The 17,518-nt window shown below is 37.5% G+C and overlaps 1 protein-coding gene across 1 annotated transcript; it reads left to right on the forward strand.

Annotated features, from left to right (window-relative positions):
- The first annotated feature begins 3,221 nt into the window (after positions 1 to 3,221).
- LOC148547520 (phosphomevalonate kinase, peroxisomal-like) lies at positions 3,222 to 3,752 on the forward strand. The gene is made up of 2 exons (XM_088497441.1): positions 3,222 to 3,368; positions 3,486 to 3,752. Exons 1-2 carry the CDS (start codon positions 3,222 to 3,224, stop codon positions 3,750 to 3,752), a joined length of 414 nt encoding a protein of 137 aa, XP_088353567.1.
- The last annotated feature ends 13,766 nt before the right edge of the window (positions 3,753 to 17,518 follow it).

The following is a 17,518-nucleotide window of genomic DNA, read 5'->3' on the forward strand; positions in this document are numbered from 1 at the left end:
CCGTCGATAATTCTGTCGGAAAAATTAATTTTTTTTCCTGTGGGAAATAGTTACAGACGGAAAATCTGTGTGTAATTTAAATTTTTCGTCAGTAAATATTGAGATAACCCTAATCTTATCTCTATCCACTCGATCCATTTACACTCTACCCATATCAAATGAGCTTGTTCCTCTCTCCGTCACCGAGTTGCTTCTTCTCTCCATCACACCAGCTTCGTCCGCCGCTGTTGCCGTCGCTGACGTCACAGATCTCTCTCCGTCGTACCTTGCGTCGCACGGGCTCCCTCCGCCGCCGCATCCAACCCTAACCCCAAAGCTTCGTCGCGCTTCCAACCCTAATTCCAGAACTTCGTCGCGCTTCCAACCCCTGCTTCGCCGCTCCCTCCATCGACGCTCCCTCCGTCTCAAAGCCTCCGTCGTGCTCACTCTCTCGTAAGCCTTCAAACGTCACTCCTTCCTCCATGGCTGAAACCCGTAACGCTCTGTTTTTCCTCCTGCGTCGCCGATCTCTGTCTCCTTCTGCGTGTGGCTGTGCTGAAGCTCCATGGGAAGGATATAAAACGGATTCCATGGGTGAAGCTTAACCACAGCTACAGAAGTACCGCGAGACTCGATTGAAGCAGTACAAGAACGTAACTACGAGAACCTCTCGTTCTCGTGAGGATCTCGACAAGGTGAACACCTCAGCTGCTTCACGCTTTCACTTCTGATTCAGATGAAATTATGAATACTAATTCTAATTTGTTTTTAAACTCCCTGTTTATTTATTTATTTGGCAGGAGTGTTTGGAAGTGCAGAAGGAGAAGGCCTTCTGTATTGGCACCACTTGGGGCAATGATCACCACATGTTTGATACAATGACTGTGATGTCTTTTACCTTCATTTTTATCCCTTTGTTCTACGATACATTACATTACAAGAATGTGTTTTGTTTTATCCCTTTAGTTTTTCTATAAATTACTTATCTTCATATTCAGTGATGTGCAGATTCTCCTTACATGAAAAGGGTACTTTGTACTGTTCAATTTGTGTGTTTGTTCTATAACTTGAAAGCTTATGGTTGCTTCTTAATGACGGTGTTTCTGTTTATTTGGTTGTTTGACTTGTATTAGTTTCAGATTAGTTTTCCTTTTGCTGATATATATGTCTGCCACTAACCTCTCTTTTTAATTTAGATCTACAATTGCAGTTGTCCTGAGGTGAGCAGAAAGTATCAGTTTTCGGCATATTTAGAAATGTTTTGTTATTGGAGGAACTCAAGTGAAGTTTGGAAGTTTAGAAGATCAGGGGTATAATTGTGCTCAATCTACCTGTTACATAGAGCTCGTGAACTGTGTGAAGAATATTTTCATTCTTTTTCATTTAGTTTAGAAATGCAACTCATGATTAAGTTTTATTAGTTGCTTCAAGTTTCATGTTTTAGGCCTCTTATATATATGCTTCTGATGATGGTTTTGCAATTAAAATTTTATGGATTGGTACAATCTTCAGATTCACTTCGATGTATCAACTGTATATACATGCTTTAAGTTCACTTTAGCCCTTTATGGGGAAAAAGTGTAGCAGCATATTTTTGCTTGTCATTTGCTGTTTTTTATTTTATTTTTTGGTGTTGGAAAATCTTGTAAGATATGTGCCTTGTTTCATAACCATGACGAATATTCTTGCCCAATGATGAAGCTGAAGCATGGAGGGTCTGCGGCAAATATGGTGTCAACAGCATCGCTCTCTTTCTCAGCTTCTTTTCCTCCGAGCAATTTCTTCCAAGATTTTTGTCAAAGGTACATAGCTACACACAGCCTTTTCGTTTTCCTGGGACTCTCCCTCTCTTGTGTAATATCATTATTACTATTTGCAAACTGGAGTACCAAAAATTTAGTTCGATTTTTTCAATAGTCTGCTAATTTGAGCTGTTTTCTTGATTTATCTTAAAGTTCTGTTCAAGGAATTGCTTTTACTATGGAGATTTGAATAACTGCAGAGCACGGCTGGTTATTCCTGCTATTGGTTTTAGCATTGGATTCAAATGAATTGATTCAACAATGGGGGTTTATACTTAATCAAATCTGTTTTGCACATCATTGCTATAAACGATGATTTCAGAAATAGAAGTGAAACAAATGGTCCTAGAGCAATTAGAAAAAGGAAATAATAGCATATTACAATGCAACTAAGTAGTTGCAGCCGCCAGCCACCAGCCGCCTGAGTAGGAATCAAGAAATAACTTACATTACTTTAGATTGTGGTATATGGAAAAAGGTTTAGTTTGAGTACAATTGAGATATAATAATTTATATTGTCTTCTTTTATTTGTTAAATTTTTTGGGAGAAGTAGTGATACACTGCTAGCCAATAATAATAAACCTCTTCTCAGTTGTGTTTGTTGTGACACTACTGCAAAGGAATTGAATAAACAGACATGCAAGAGGTTATATGCAGAATCATGTTATGGATTTGGCTCACCAAGCTCTTGATGCCTGATTCTATTTCCATTGCTTATTTCATCAAACAGTTCATAACATCCATTTTCAATTATTACTTCCTTTTCCAAAAACAATAAGAAAACAAAAATAAGCTAAATTTTTTCATGAGGTATTAAATTTGGATCCTGCATTACACATTTGATTTATATGAGTGTTTTATATTCTTCCATTTCTAGAAAAAATACAAGATTATTTATTAAAGGAGCATATAAAAACAATGACTATGATGCTTCTCCAAGATTATTTATGGTTGTTCCATTTATCTCAGTTACCTTTGAGAATATGTAGTGGTTGTTGAAGTACATAACAACTAGCATAAGGTTAATTTATTATGATATGTGTAACTGGTTTAACTCATCCGCATTGATTAAAAAGGAAGTGATAATCAGCAGCCTAAGGACTAGAACATTTTGGCCTTATGGTATGTAGAGTAAACTGGTTGATAATGCTCACTGTTAAATAACTAGAACATTTTGGCCTTATGGTATGCCTTGCATTAGATTAAATTTCTACATTCCTGTTTATTAGTTATTTTAATGAGATAGGACATCTTTACTATTAGACTTATACAATTAAGTTGACTTTTGATGGGTTTGAAAGAGATTATATATCCAACTTTACTGTTTGCCTGGTTTTCAGTTTCAAGTGGTGTGACTGAATTTCTAATGCACATATGTGATATCATGTTCTTGAGACTACACTTCAGGCTCTCATGTTCTTGCTTTTCTTCTTGTGTTGATGTTGAAAATGCAATTCTCGCAGTGGATAGAGCAAGCTTCTGAACCCAACAAGGAAGCAGTTATTAAAGCATTGCTAGGTGCAAAAGAAGCTATGCTTGGGATTAGATATCATATGCGCCTAATGGGTGAGGCTGCAGGTGTTCCTGTAAGTTCCTTTCATTGATTTGACACTTATTATTAGGCTTCTTCTGTTTGAATGATGTTAATTATAAATTATATCTGCTGGTAGAATATTACTACTCTTTCCTTGCAATTCATGCAGATTGAACCAGAATCACAAACAAAACTTTTAGATGCTACACTGAACTTGGAAGGAGTGTTGTTGGCTGGAGTTCCAGGAGCAGGAGGATTTGATGCTGTCTTTGCTGTTACTTTGGGAGATTCAAGCAGCAATGTGACAAAAACATGGAGCTCACTCAATGTTCTTGCCCTTCTGGTTAAAGAAGATCCTTGTGGCGTTTCTTTAGAAAGTGCTGACCCTAGAACAAATGAAATCACTTCAGCTGTATCTTCAATTCATATTGAATAATTTATTGTAAATATTGTTTATTTTTAATACGATGAATTTGTTTATTTTGTGAAATATTATAAATATTCGAATATAAATTAGATAAAAATTTGTATTAAATTTATATTTATTTTGTATGAAAACAAGTTTATTTTGTAATTAGAAAAAGTAAAAAAAAAAATTCTATTTTACCTTACAGACGGATTTTCTGTCTGTAATCATGATTTTCCAAAGTTTAAATTACAGACAGAAAATCTGTCGAAAAATCCGTCTGTAATTACAGACGGAAAATCCGTCTGAAAATCTGTCTGTAATTACAGACAGAAAATCTGTTTGAAAATTCACCTGTAATTACAGACGAAAAATCCGTCTAAAAATCTGTCTGTAATTACAGACAGAAAATCCGTCTGAAAATTCGTCTGTAATTACAGACGAAAAATCCGTCTGTAAGTTTGTCGCCTTCAGGAAATGGAGGGAGAATTTACAGAGGAAAAATCCATCGGTAACTAGTAAAAATCCGTCGGTAATTTTCTGACGGAAAAAAATCCATCGGTAAATAATTTCCGACGGGGCTTTTACAGAGGGACAAAATCCGTCGGTAATTTCGTCGGTAACCAAAAATCCGTCTGTAATAAAGACTAAATATGTCTGTAAATCTGTCTGTATTTATCCATTTTCTAGTTGTGAGCGCCGCCTCAAGCCCATGCACAGATCACCTCTACCTTGGCATAATGGCAAGTTCAGAGTTCAGAGCCATCGGATTCAAGCTCCAACAACACCGTCGCACATAGATGCCGTAATGCCTTTCCGGCCAAGACCCCCGTCCAGTGCCGCCACAAGATGGAGAAGCTCTGGAAGCGATACTGAATCGAGATCCAGTGCGCAATGTCCTAAGGCCTTCTTGTGGTGCGATTCAATTCCTCCTAGGTCAACTTCAAGCTCATGGACTTCATGGAGAAAGGTCCTATGTTTACAATAGTACAAATTACAAATTTGTTATACGATTTTAGTATCATTGTAAAATGTAAACAGAGTATTCATGGTAAGAAATTGGTGCACGAAATTGTGATCATCAATGGCGCCAACAACTTGGTACACACAATTGTAATCTCAACTCTTTGTCACAACTCCACACAACTAACCAGCAAGGGCACTGGGTCGTCCAAGTAATAAACCTTACGTGAGTAAGGGTCGATCCCACGGAGATTGTCGGCTTGAAGCAAGCTATGGTCATCTTGTAAATCTCAGTTAGGCGGATTCAAATGGTTATGGAGAATTGATAATTAAAAGATGAATAAAATATAAAATAGGATAGAGATACTTATGTAATTCATTGGTGAGAATTTCAGATAAGCGTATGAAGATGCTTTGTTCCTTCTGAATCTCTGCTTTCCTATTGCCTTCTTCCAATCATTCATACTCCTTTTCATGGCAAGCTTATGTTGGGTTTCACCGTTGTCAATGGCTACCTCCCGTCCTCTCAGTGAAAATGGTCCAAATGCGCTGTCATCGCACGGCTAATCAGCTGTTGGTTCTCGATCATGTTGGAATAGGATCCATTGATCCTTTTGCGTCTGTCACTACGCCCAACACTCGCGAGTTTGAAGCTCGTCACAGTCATCCCTTCCCAGATCCTACTCGGAATACCACAGACAAGGTTTAGACTTTTCGGATCTCAAGAATACTGCCAATTGATTCTAACTTATACCACGAAGACTCTGATCTCATGGAATGGAAGGCTTGGTTGTCAGGCGAGGCAACCATGCGTCATGAACCAGAAGGCTAAGAGATACGCACTCAAGCTATTGCAAGTAGAACGGAAGTGGTTGTCAGGCACGCGTTTATAGATGAGAATGATGATGAGTGTCACGGATCATCACATTCGTCAGGTTGAAGAACGAGTGTATATCTTAGAGAAGAAATAGGCTTGAGTTGAATAGAAAAACAATAGTACTTTGCATTAATTCATGAGGAACAGCAGAGCTCCACACCTTAATCTATGGTGTGTAGAAACTCCACCGTTGAAAATACATAAGAACAAGGTTTAGGCATGGCCGTGAGGCCAGCCCCCAAAAGCGTCTAAGGTAGCATAAGGCTAATCAAAGATGAAAATACAATAGCAAAAGGTCCTATTTATGGAGAACTAGTAGCCTAGGGTTACAGAAATAAGTAATTAATGCAGAAATCTTCTTCTGGGCCCACTTGATGTGTGCTTGGGCTGAGCATTGAAGCTTTCACATGTAGAGACTTTTCTTGTAGTTAAACGCCAGCTTTTGTACCAGTTTGGGCGTTTAACTCCAGCTTTTATGCCAGTTCTGGCGTTTTGACGCCAAAATTTTTATGCTGATTTGGAACGCCGGTTTGGGCCATCAAATCTCGGGAAAAGTATGAACTATTATATATTGCTGGAAATTCCAGGATGTCTACTTTCCAACGCAATTGAGAGCGCATTAATTGGGCTTCTGTAGCTCCAGAAAATCCACTTTGAGTGCAGGGAGGTCAGAATCCAACAGCATCTGCAGTCATTTTTCAGCCTCTGAATCAGATTTTTGCTCAGGTACCTCAATTTCAGCCAGAAAATACCTGAAGTCACAGAAAAACACACAAACTCATAGTAAATTCCAGAAATGTGATTTTTATTTAAAAACTAATAAAAACATAATAAAAGCTAACTAAAATATACTAAAAACATACTAAAAATAATGCCGAAAAGTGTATAAATTATCCGCTCATCACAACACCAAACTTAAATTGTTGCTTGTCCCCAAGCAACTAAAAACAAAGTAGGATAAAAATAAGAGAATATACAATGAATTCCGAAAACATCTATGAAGATCAGTCTTAATTAGATGAGCGGGGCTATTAGCTTTTTGCTTCTGAAAAGTTTTGGCATCTCACTTTATCCTTTGAAGTTCAGAATGATTGGCATCTATAGGTAGGGGTGGCAAAGCGGGCCTGCCCGCCCCAACCCGCCCCGCCCTGCCTAGGTCCGCTCCATAAATGGGGCGGACCGGCCCGCCCCGCCAACTAAAATGGGTTCAAAATGCTAGCCCGCCCCGCTTTATGGCGGATTGGCGGGCTAGCCCGCATCTTTTTTTTTTTTTTGAAAAATAAAATTTATTAAAATTAACCAAAAAATAATAATTAAAAAATCTAATACAAATAAAAAATAGTCAAATTATAATATAATTTTTTATTATTTTTTTAATTTTTAACTTCAATAAAATTGTTCAAAATAATATTTATCAATAGAATCATCTTTATTTTAAAAAATAAGTCACATAATTTGAACATATATATGAAAATAAATAAAGTTAATAACTAAAAGAAGAATAAAAACAAAAAATGAAAAAAAAGTGTTTAAAAATTCTATAATTATTAATTTTATAATAGTAATCACTCTTTTATTTAATAAAAAAAGAAAAATAAAAATCTTCGACCCGGCGGACCGGCCCGCCCCGCCCCGCCAAAACCCGCCAATTTGGCGGTGCGGGTTTAGCGGGTTTTTTTAATTTGGCGGGCTCCAAATCCTAGCCCGACCCGCCTTTTTTAGCGGGTTTAGCGGATCGACCCGACGGGCTCGACCCGTTTTGCCACCCCTATCTATAGGAACTTAGAATTCAGATAGTGTTATTGATTCTCCTAGTTCAGTATGTTGATTCTTGAACACAGTTACTTTATGAGTCTTGGCCGTGACCCTAAGCATTTTGTTTTCCAGTATTACCACCATATACATAAATGCCACAGACACATAACTGGGTGAACCTTTTCAGATTGTGACTCAGCTTTGCTAGAGTCTCCAATTAGAGGTGTCCAGAGCTCTTAAGCACACTCTTTTTGCTTTGGACAACGACTTTAACCGCTCAGTCTCAAACTTTCACTTGACACCTTCACGCCACAAGCACATGGTTAGGGACAGCTTGGTTTAGCCGCTTAGGCCAGGATTTCATTCCTGTGGGCCCTCCTATCCACTGATGCTCAAAGCCTTAGATCCTTTTTATTTTATCCTTGCCTTTTGGTTTAAAGGGCTATTGGCTTTTTCCGCTTGCTTTTTCTTTTTTTTTTCTTTTTCTTTTCTTCTCTTTTTTTTCGCCATTTTTTTCTGCAAGCTTTTCACCGCTTTTTCTTGCTTCAATAATCAATTTTATGATTTTTCATATTATCAACTAATATTTCTCCTTTTTCATCATTCTTTCAAGAGCCAACAATTTTAACATTCATGAACAACAAATTCAAAAATATGCACTGTTCAATCATTCATTCAGAAAACAAAAAGTATTGCCACCACATCAAAATCATTAAACTATTTTAAAATTCAAAATTCATGTACTTCTTTTTATTTTTCAAAAAATTTTTCATTTAAGAAAGGTGATGGATTCATAGGACATTCATAGCTTTAAGGCATAGACACTAAGACACTAATGATCATGTAATAAAGACACAAACATAGATAAACATAAAGCATAGGAAACGAAAAATAGAAAAATAAAGAACAAGAAAATTAAAGAACGGGTCCACCTTAGTGATGGCGGCTTGTTCTTCCTCTTGAAGATCTTATGGAGTGCTTGAGTTCCTCAATGTCTCTTCCTTGCCTTTGTTGCTCCTCCCTCATAACTCTTTGGTCTTCTCTAATTTCATGGAGGAGGATGGAATGCTCTTGGTGCTCCACCCTTAGTTGTCCCATGTTGGAACTTAATTCTCCTAGGGAGGTGTTGATTTGCTCCCAATAATTTTGTGGAGGAAAATGCATCCCTTGAGGCATCTCTGGGACTTCATGATGCTCTTGTCCATGAGTGGGATCTCTTGTTTGCTCCATCCTTTTCTTAGTGATGGGCTTGTCCTCATCAATGAGGATGTCTTCCTCTATGTCAATTCCAGCTGAATTGCAGAGGTGACAAATGAGATGAGGGAAGGCTAACCTTGCCAAAGTAGAGGACTTGTCTGCCACCTTGTAGAGTTCTTGGGATATAACCTCATGAACTTATACTTCCTCTCCAATCATGATGCTATGGATCATGATAGCCCGGTCTATAGTAACTTCAGACCGGTTGCTAGTGGGTATGATTGAGCGTTGGATGAACTCCAACCATTCCTTAGCCACGGGCTTGAGGTCATGCCTTCTTAGTTGAACCGGCTTCCCTCTTGAATCTCTCTTCCATTGAGCGCCCTCTTCACAAATGTCTATGAGGACTTGGTCTAACCTTTGATCAAAGTTGACTCTTCTAGTGTAGGGGCGTGCATATCCTTGCATCATGGGCAAGTTGAATGCCAACCTTATATTTTCCGGACTGAAATCTAAGCATTTTCCCCGACCATTGTAAGCCAATTCTTTGGATCCGGGTTTACACTTTGATCATGGTTCTTGGTGATCCATGCATTGGCATAGAACTCTTGAACCATTAAGATTCCGACTTGTTGAATGGGGTTGGTGAGAATTTCCCAACCTCTTCTTCGAATCTCATGTCGGATCTCCGGATATTCACCCTTTTTGAGCTTGAAAGGGACCTCGGGGATCACCTTCTTCTTGGCCACAACTTCATAGAAGTGGTCTTGATGCACCCTTGAGATGAATTTCTCCATTTTCCATGACTCGAAGGTGGAAGCTTTTGCCTTTCCTTTCCTCTTTCTAGAGGTTTTTCCGGCCTTTGGTGCCATAAATGGTTATGGAAAAATAAAAAGCAACGCTTTTACCACACCAAACTTAGAAGGTTTGCTCGTCCTTGGGCAAAAGAAGAAAGAAAGTAGTAGAAGAAGAAGAAAAGGGAGGAGATAGAGGGAGATATATGGTTCGGCCAAGGGGGAGTAGTGTGTATGATGTGTGAAAATGAAAGAGTGAAGATTGGTTTATATAGGAGTGGAGAGACGGGTAGGGTTCGGCCATGTATGGGTGGGTTTGGAAAGGAAAGTGGTTTGAATTTGAAAGGTGAGGTAGGTGGGGTTTTATGGTGGATGGATGTGGATTGGTGAAGAGATTATGGAGAAGAGGGTAGGATGTGATAGGTGAGGGGTTTTTGGGGAAGAGGTATTGAGGTGATTGGTGAAGGGTATTTGGGGAAGGGTGTAATGGGAAGGTAGGTGGGGATCCTGTGGGGTCCACAGATCCTGAGGTGTCAAAGATTTCTCATCCTTGCACCATATTGGCATGTAAACGCCCCTTCCTATGCCAATCCTGGCGTTAAACGCCAGGTTGCTGCACATTTTTAGCGTTTAACGCCAGCTTTTCTCCCCTTTCTGGCGTTTAAAGCCAGCTCTGTGCCCTTTTCTGGCGTTAAACGCCAGTTTGGTGCCCATTTCTGGCGTTAAACGCCCAGAATGGTGCCAGACTGGGCGTTTAACGCCCATTCTGCTACCCTTACTGGCGTTTAAATGCCAGTAAGATTCTCCTCCAGGGTGTACTATTTTTAATACTGTTTTTCATTCTATTTTTGCTTTTTTAGTTATTTTTGTGACTTCACATGACCATCAACCTACAGAAAATATAAAATAACAATGAAAAATAAATAGATATGATTAAATAAAATTGGGTTGCCTCCCAACAAACGTTTCTTTAATGTCAATAGCTTGACAGTGGGCTCTCATGGAGCCTCACAGATTCTCAGAGCATGATGATGGCCTCCCAACACCAAATTTAGAGTTTGGATGTGGGGGTTCTATATGACTCTGCATTGAGAGAAGCTTTTCATGCTTCCTCTCCATGGTTACAGAGGGAGATCCTTGAGCTTTAAACACAAGGGAGTCATCATTCACTTGAAGGGCCAATTCTCCTATGTCAACATCAATCACAGCTTTTGCTGTGGCTAGGAAGGGTCTGCCAAGGATGATGGATTCATCCATACACTTTCCAATGTCGGATTATGAAATCAGCAGGAATGTGGTGTCTTTCAACCTTTACCAAGACATCCTCTACAAGTCCATAAGCCTGTTTCCTTGAATTGTCTGCCATCTCTAGTGAGATTCTCACAGCTTGTATCTCAAGGATCCCTAGCTTCTCCATTACAGAGAGAGGCATGAGGTTTATGCTTGACCCTAGGTCACACAGGGCCTTCTCAAAGGTCATGGTGCCTATGGTACAAGGTATTGAGAATTTTTCAGGATCCTGTCTCTTCTGAGGTAATCTCTGCCTAGTCAAGTTATCCAGTTCGTTGGTGAGCAAAGGGGGTTCATCCTCCCAAGTCTCATTACCAAATAACTTGGCATTTAGTTTCATGATTGCTCCAAGGTACTTAGCAACTTGCTCTCCAGTAACATCTTCATCCTCTTCAAAGGAAGAATACTCATCAGAGCTCATGAATGGCAGAAGTAAATTCAATGGAATCTCTATGGTCTCTGTATGAGCCTCAGATTCCCGTGGTTCCTCATTAGGAAACTCCTTGGAGGCCAGTGGACGTCCATTGAGGTCTTCCTCAGTGGAAATCACTGCGCCTTCCTCCTCTCCAGGTTCGGCCTTGTGGGTTATGTTGATGGCCTTGCACTCTATTTTTGGATTCTCTTCTGTATTGCTTGGGAGAGTACTAGGAGGGAGTTCAGTAACTTTCTTACTCAGCTGACCCACTTGTGCCTCCAAATTTCTAATGGAGGACCTTATTTCAATCATGAAACTTTGAGTGGTCTTAATTAAATCAGAGACTATGGTTGCTAAGTCAGAGTGGCTCTGCTTAGAATTCTCTGTCTGTTGCTGAGAAGATGATGGAAAAGGCTTGCTATTGCTAAACTTATTTCTTCCACCATTACTATTGTTGAAGCCTTGTTGAGGCCTCTGTTGGTCCTTCCATGAGAGATTTGGATGATTTCTCCATGAAAGATTTTCCATAGGGTTCTCCCATGTAATTCACCTCTTCCATTGCTGGATTCTCAGGATCATAAGCTTCTTCTTCAGATGAAGTTTCTTTGGTACTGCCTGTTGCTGCTTGCATGTCAGATAGACTCTGAGAAATCATATTGACTTGCTGAGTCAATATTTTGTTCTGAGCCAATATGGCATTCAGAGTATCAATCTCAAGAACTCCTTTCTTCTGATTTGTCCCATTATTCACAGGGTTCCTTTTAGAAGTGTACATGAATTGGTTATTTGCAACCATTTCAATGAGTTCCTGAGCTTCTGCAGGTGTCTTCTTCAGATGAAGAAATCCTCCAGTAGAGCTATCCAATGACATCTTGGACAGTTCAGATAGACCATCATAGAAGATACCTATGATGCTCCATTCAGAAAGCATGTCAGAAGGACACCTTCTCATTAATTGCTTGTATCTTTCTCAAGCTTTATAGAGGGATTCACCTTCCTTCTATCTGAAGGTCTGGACCTCCACTCTTAGCTTACTCAATTTTTGAGGTGGAAAGAATTTGGCCAGAAAAGCACTGACCAGCTTTTCCCAAGAGTTCAGGCTTTCCTTAGGTTGTAAATCCAACCATATCCTAGCTCTATCTCTTACAGCAAAAGGGAAGAGCATAAGTCTGTAGACCTCAGGGTTAACCCCATTGGTCTTGACAGTGTCACAGATTTGCAAGAATTCAACTAAGAACTGATGAGGATCTTCCAATGGAAGTCCATGAAACTTGCAATTCTGTTGCATTAGAGAAACTAATTGAGGCTTCAGCTCAAAGTTGTTTGCTCCAATGGCAAGAATTGAGATGCTTCTCCCATAGAAGTTGGGAGTAGGTGCAGTAAAGTCACCAAGCACCTTCCTTGCATTGTTGGCATTGTTGTTGTTTTCGGCTGCCATGGCGTCTTCTTGTTTGAAAATTTCTGTTAGGTCCTCTACAGAGAGTTGTGCTTTAGCTTCTCTTAGCTTTCTCTTCAAGGTCCTTTCAGGTTCAGGATCAGCTTCAACAAGAATGCCTTTGTCCTTGCTCCTGCTCATATGAAAGAGAGGAGAAGAAAGTATGGAATCCTCTATATCACAGTATAGAGATTCCTTGATGTGTCAGAGGAAAAGATGAATGGAAGGAGGAGGTAGAGAGGAGAGAATTCGAACTTATCAAGAGGGATAGGGTTTGAATTGCACATTGAGGAGGAGTGTTAGTCCTTTAAATAGAAAATGTTAGAAGGGGGGAGTGATTTCCAAAAATAAATTAAAAAGATTTTGAAATAATTAAAAGAAATTTTGAAAAATTGATTGATGATTTTCGAAAATTAGAATTTAAGAAATTAGTTAAGTGATTTTTGAAAAAGATTTTGAAATTAGAAATAAAAAAGATATGATTGAAAATTATTTTAAAAAAGATGTGATTGAGGAGATATGATTGAGAAGATATGATTGAAAATCAATTTTAAAAAAAAGAAATTTTTAAAATTAAAGTTGATTACTTGACTAACAAGAAATTAAAAGACATGATTCTAGAATTTAAAATTTGATCCTTTCTTAATAGGCAAGTAACAACTTGAAAATTTTGAATTAAATCATCAATTGTAGCAAGGATTTTTGAAAATAGTAAAAAAAAATAGAAAATGGAAAGAAATTGATTTTGAAAAGATATGATTGAAAAGATATGATTTGAAAAAGATTTGATTTTGAAAAATTATGAAAATTTGAAAAAGATTTGAATTGAAAACAAAATCTTCCCTCCTGTGCCATCCTGGCGTTAAACGCCCAGAACGGTATCCATTCTGGCGTTTAATGCCCAAAATACCACCCTTTTGGGCGTTTAATGCCCAGCCAGGTACCTTGGCTGGCGTTTAAACGCCAGTTTTTCTTCCTCACTGGGCGTTTTGAATGCCCAACTTTTTCTGTTTAATTCCTCTGCTGAATGTTCTGAATCTTCAATTCTCTGTATTTGTTGACTTGAAAAGACATGGTTTTGAAATTTTTTTGAATTTTTGATGATGAGAAATAATCAAAATGCAACTAATCATGAAAACTAAGATCAAACAAACAATGCATGCAAGACACCAAACTTAAAAATTTTCATATTAGAAACACTAACAAAGTGAGAATGCATATGAAAAACAACTAAACACACAAAACAAGAGAATTTAAAGATCAGAGCAAGGGAATCATCAAGAATAACTTGAAGATTAATGAAGAACATAATGCATGTATTCGAAAAATACAAGAAAATTAAAAATATGCAGGACACCAAACTTAAAATTAGACACTAGACTCAAACAAGAAACATAAAATATTTTTGATTTTAAGATTTTATAATTTTTTTTTGTGATTTTTCGAAAATTATATGGAAAAGAAAATAAAGAGATTCAAAATTTTTAATAAGAATTCCAGGAATCATGCAATGTTAGTCTAACGCTCCGGTCCAGGAATTAGACATGGCTTACTAGCCAGCCAAGCTTTCAGTGAAAGCTTCGGTCCAAAACACTAGACATGGCCAATGGCCAGCCAAGCTTTAGCAGATCATTACTTTCAACAGCAAGATTGATATAAATCAACAAGCTCTTGTGATGATAAGTTGAAACCTCGGTCCAAAAGTTTAGACATGGTTTCATAACCAGCCAGACTTCAACAAATTATCATGAAATTCTAGAATTCATTCTTAAAAACTCTGAAGAACATAATAGAAATTTTTTTTTTGTATTTTTGAAAATTTTTTTCGAAAATAAAAAGTAAAAAGCTTAAACATAAAATAAAATTACCTAATCTAAGCAACAAGATGAACCGTCAGTTATCTGATAAACCCCATTTGTAGGGTTTATCTTGTGCTTGATTTAGGGGATTTTATACCCTTTTACCCACATTTATCCATTGAAATAGCATGGTTTTATAACTTCTCCTTTAATTGTGCCTAAGAGTGAAAACATGCTTTTTAGGACTTAAAATAGCTAAATCTAATTCTCCTTGATTCCATTAGATGCCTTGATATGTTTGCTAAGTGATTTATAGTGGTAAGTATTTCCGCCTGTCACGCGGACGACCCGGGTTCGATCCCCGGCAACGGCGCCATTTTGATAAACGGATTCTTGATGGTTTAGAATTTCACAAATGAATTCTCATTGCAAGTATAGTTCCTAAACCAAAGAATAATCCTTTCATACAAAAGATTGTTTGTCACAAGTAACAAACCCCTAAAATTAATAACCGAAGTATTCAAACCTCGGGTCGTTCTCCCTAGGAATTGTAATGAAGTGTTTTGTTATTGGTTGTGAGTTATTTTTGGGGTTTTAATAAGAAACATGAAACATAAATGGTAAGAAAGTAAACTAAGGCCTAAAAAGGTCTTGGCAAGGGTTGGTGGTCAAGGATCTCTATCCTAATCACTAACCACAATATGAGAATTGGCAAGGATTAATCTCATTAAATCATCCTCTAACTAGTAGTAAAGGAAAGTCAAATGAGCTATGTCAATCCTAGTCCATAAGTCCTAACTCTCCACTAATTCAATTAGTGAGAACTAGAGTCAATGGATCCCAATCATCAATTACTTGGACATTAGTAACTCAAGAGTTCCTAAGTTACCTTTCCAAGCCAAGAACATAAAACTCTACTCTAAAATCCAACCAAGCATTTTCTCAAACACTTGGAAGGCACAAAAGAAAATCATAGTAAATCAACAACAAGAATTAATTCTAACAACAATCAAATGTAAAGAATTAACAACAACAATTAAAGGAAACAAGACCTACATGAATTACCTCTTATTGAATTGGAAGAAAGTAGAAGGAACAATACTAGATCAACAACAAAATATAAGAACAACATAAAGGAAATTACAACAAAAGAATAGAAGAAGATGAATGTAGCAACAAAGAATTGAGAGATAGAAGGAGATGAAAGCATGAATTAAAATCTAGATCTAAGATTATTGAACTAAACCTAATCCTAATTCTAGAGAGAAGTGAGAGCTTCTCTCTCTAGAAACTAACTCTCACTACTAAACTAAGCTAAAACTAAACTAATGGTAACTAACTTCTAAAGTATGAAAAGTCTCTCCATTCCCCCTTCAATCCTTGGCTTAAATAGCATCAGAAATGAGTTGGATTGGGCCCACAAGGCTTTAGAATTCGCTGGCCACGTTTTGCTTTAAGTGAACCAGGTGGCAGCAACGGCGCGTGCGCGTACTATGCGCGTACGCGTCACCATGTGTGGTTCAACCATAGCAAATTTTATATCGTTTCGAAGTCCCGGATGTTAGCTTTCCAACCCAACTAAAACCGCATCATTTGGATCTCTGTAGCTCAAGTTATGGCCGATTAAGTGCGAAGAGGTCGGGTTGACAGCTTTTGCGTTTCCTTTATTTCTCCATGAGTTCTCCATTTCTACATGCTTTTCCTACATTCCCTTGGTCCAATCCTCGCCTCCTAAATCTAAATCACTTAGCAAACATATCAAGGCATCTAATGGAATCAAGGAGAATTAGATTTAGCTATTTTAAGTCCTAAAAAGCATGTTTTCACTCTTAGGCACAATTAAAGGAGAAGTTATAAAACCATGCTATTTCAATGGATAAATGTAGGTAAAATGGTATAAAATCCCTTAAATCAAGCACAAGATAAACCCTACAAATGGGGTTAACAACCTCCCCACACTTAAACCAAGAATGTCCTCATGCTTAAACCAAGAATGAAGTAAGGGTATGACATTTATTCAATGAAAACTAACTAAATGCAATCTACCTATATACAACTATCTAAATGAATGCAAGTTCTTGGTCAAAATAAATCAATTTCCAAGAAACATATATGCACAAGGGCTAAGGACTAGCAAGTCTAATCCACAATTGAATTGAGTTATTAAATATTTTTACAAACTTGCATGAAAATTATGATCATAGGTGAAAACATGTAATTGAGCATCAAACCCTCACCGGTAGTGTTTGCACTCTATTCACTCAAGTGTTTAGGGTTGATTCTCTCAATTCTCTCCTAATCATGCTTTATAAGATTTGTTTTTCTTCTAACAATCAACAAATATTTCATGCATGCATACATATATCATGAGGTCTTTTCATAGGTTGTAATGGGGTTAGGGTCAAGGTAGGATGCATATTTGGTTAAGTGAGCTTGGAATTTGAATCTTTGATAAGCTTAAACTTTCCACTTAACCCATATAATAACCTATACAATTAAATTCTACTCTAACTACCCATTCTACTCACTTTTTCACATACTCATGCATCCCTTTTCATTTCACAACACTTATGCATTGATCTTATTGGACCTTGCTTTGGGGCATTTTGTCCCCTTTTTATTATTTTTCTTTTTTCTTCTTTTTTTTTTCTATTTTTTTTCTTTTCCATATTATTTTTCTTTTCTTTTTCTTTTGTTTTTCTTATTTTTTTTTCTTTTTATATACAAGAACCTCAATGCATAAGGTTTTACATTTGATCAATACATGAGTGTGTACCCAATTCCCAATATTTCCAATAACAATACAAAATACCCTTTTATTCACCCAATGTCCTAAGGTTCCCACACTTGAATGATACTCACACACACTAGCCTAAGCTAATCAAAGATCTAAATTAAGGGACAATTATTGTTTTTCGCTTTAAGGCTAGTAATGTGCTAAATTAAAGAATAAGTGGGTTAAGCGTAGGCTCAAATTTGGCTAACAAAGGAAGATAAAAGGTAAGGCTATTTGAGTAAGTGAGCTAAATGAAATGATGGCCTCAATCATATAAATGTATGAATACACAAAATAATGGAAATAAAGAATCAAACAAATCAAAGATTACAATCATAGAAAGAGACTAATGCACACAAGAAGGAAAATAAGTGGTTATAAGATGTAACCACACAATTAGGCTCAAAACTCACAAGCTTGTGTTCTTAGCTCAAAACATGATCCATAATATATATAATTCAAGCAAGTTCTATGAAAAGTTTTCTACTCAAATCA

Source organism: Arachis ipaensis, chromosome B8 (genome assembly GCF_059453495.1).
Source record: "Arachis ipaensis isolate K30076 ecotype BB chromosome B8, ASM5945349v1, whole genome shotgun sequence".
NCBI lineage: Eukaryota > Viridiplantae > Streptophyta > Magnoliopsida > Fabales > Fabaceae > Arachis > Arachis ipaensis.

Excerpts from the sequence above, each read along its gene's own strand:
- LOC148547520 (XM_088497441.1), top strand. The coding sequence starts at position 3,222 with ATGTTGAAAATGCAATTCTCGCAGTGGATAGAGCAAGCTTCTGAACCC. Across the intron at positions 3,369-3,485 it reads GTGAGGCTGCAGGTGTTCCT|ATTGAACCAGAATCACAAAC; the intron begins GTAAGTTCCTTT and ends CAATTCATGCAG.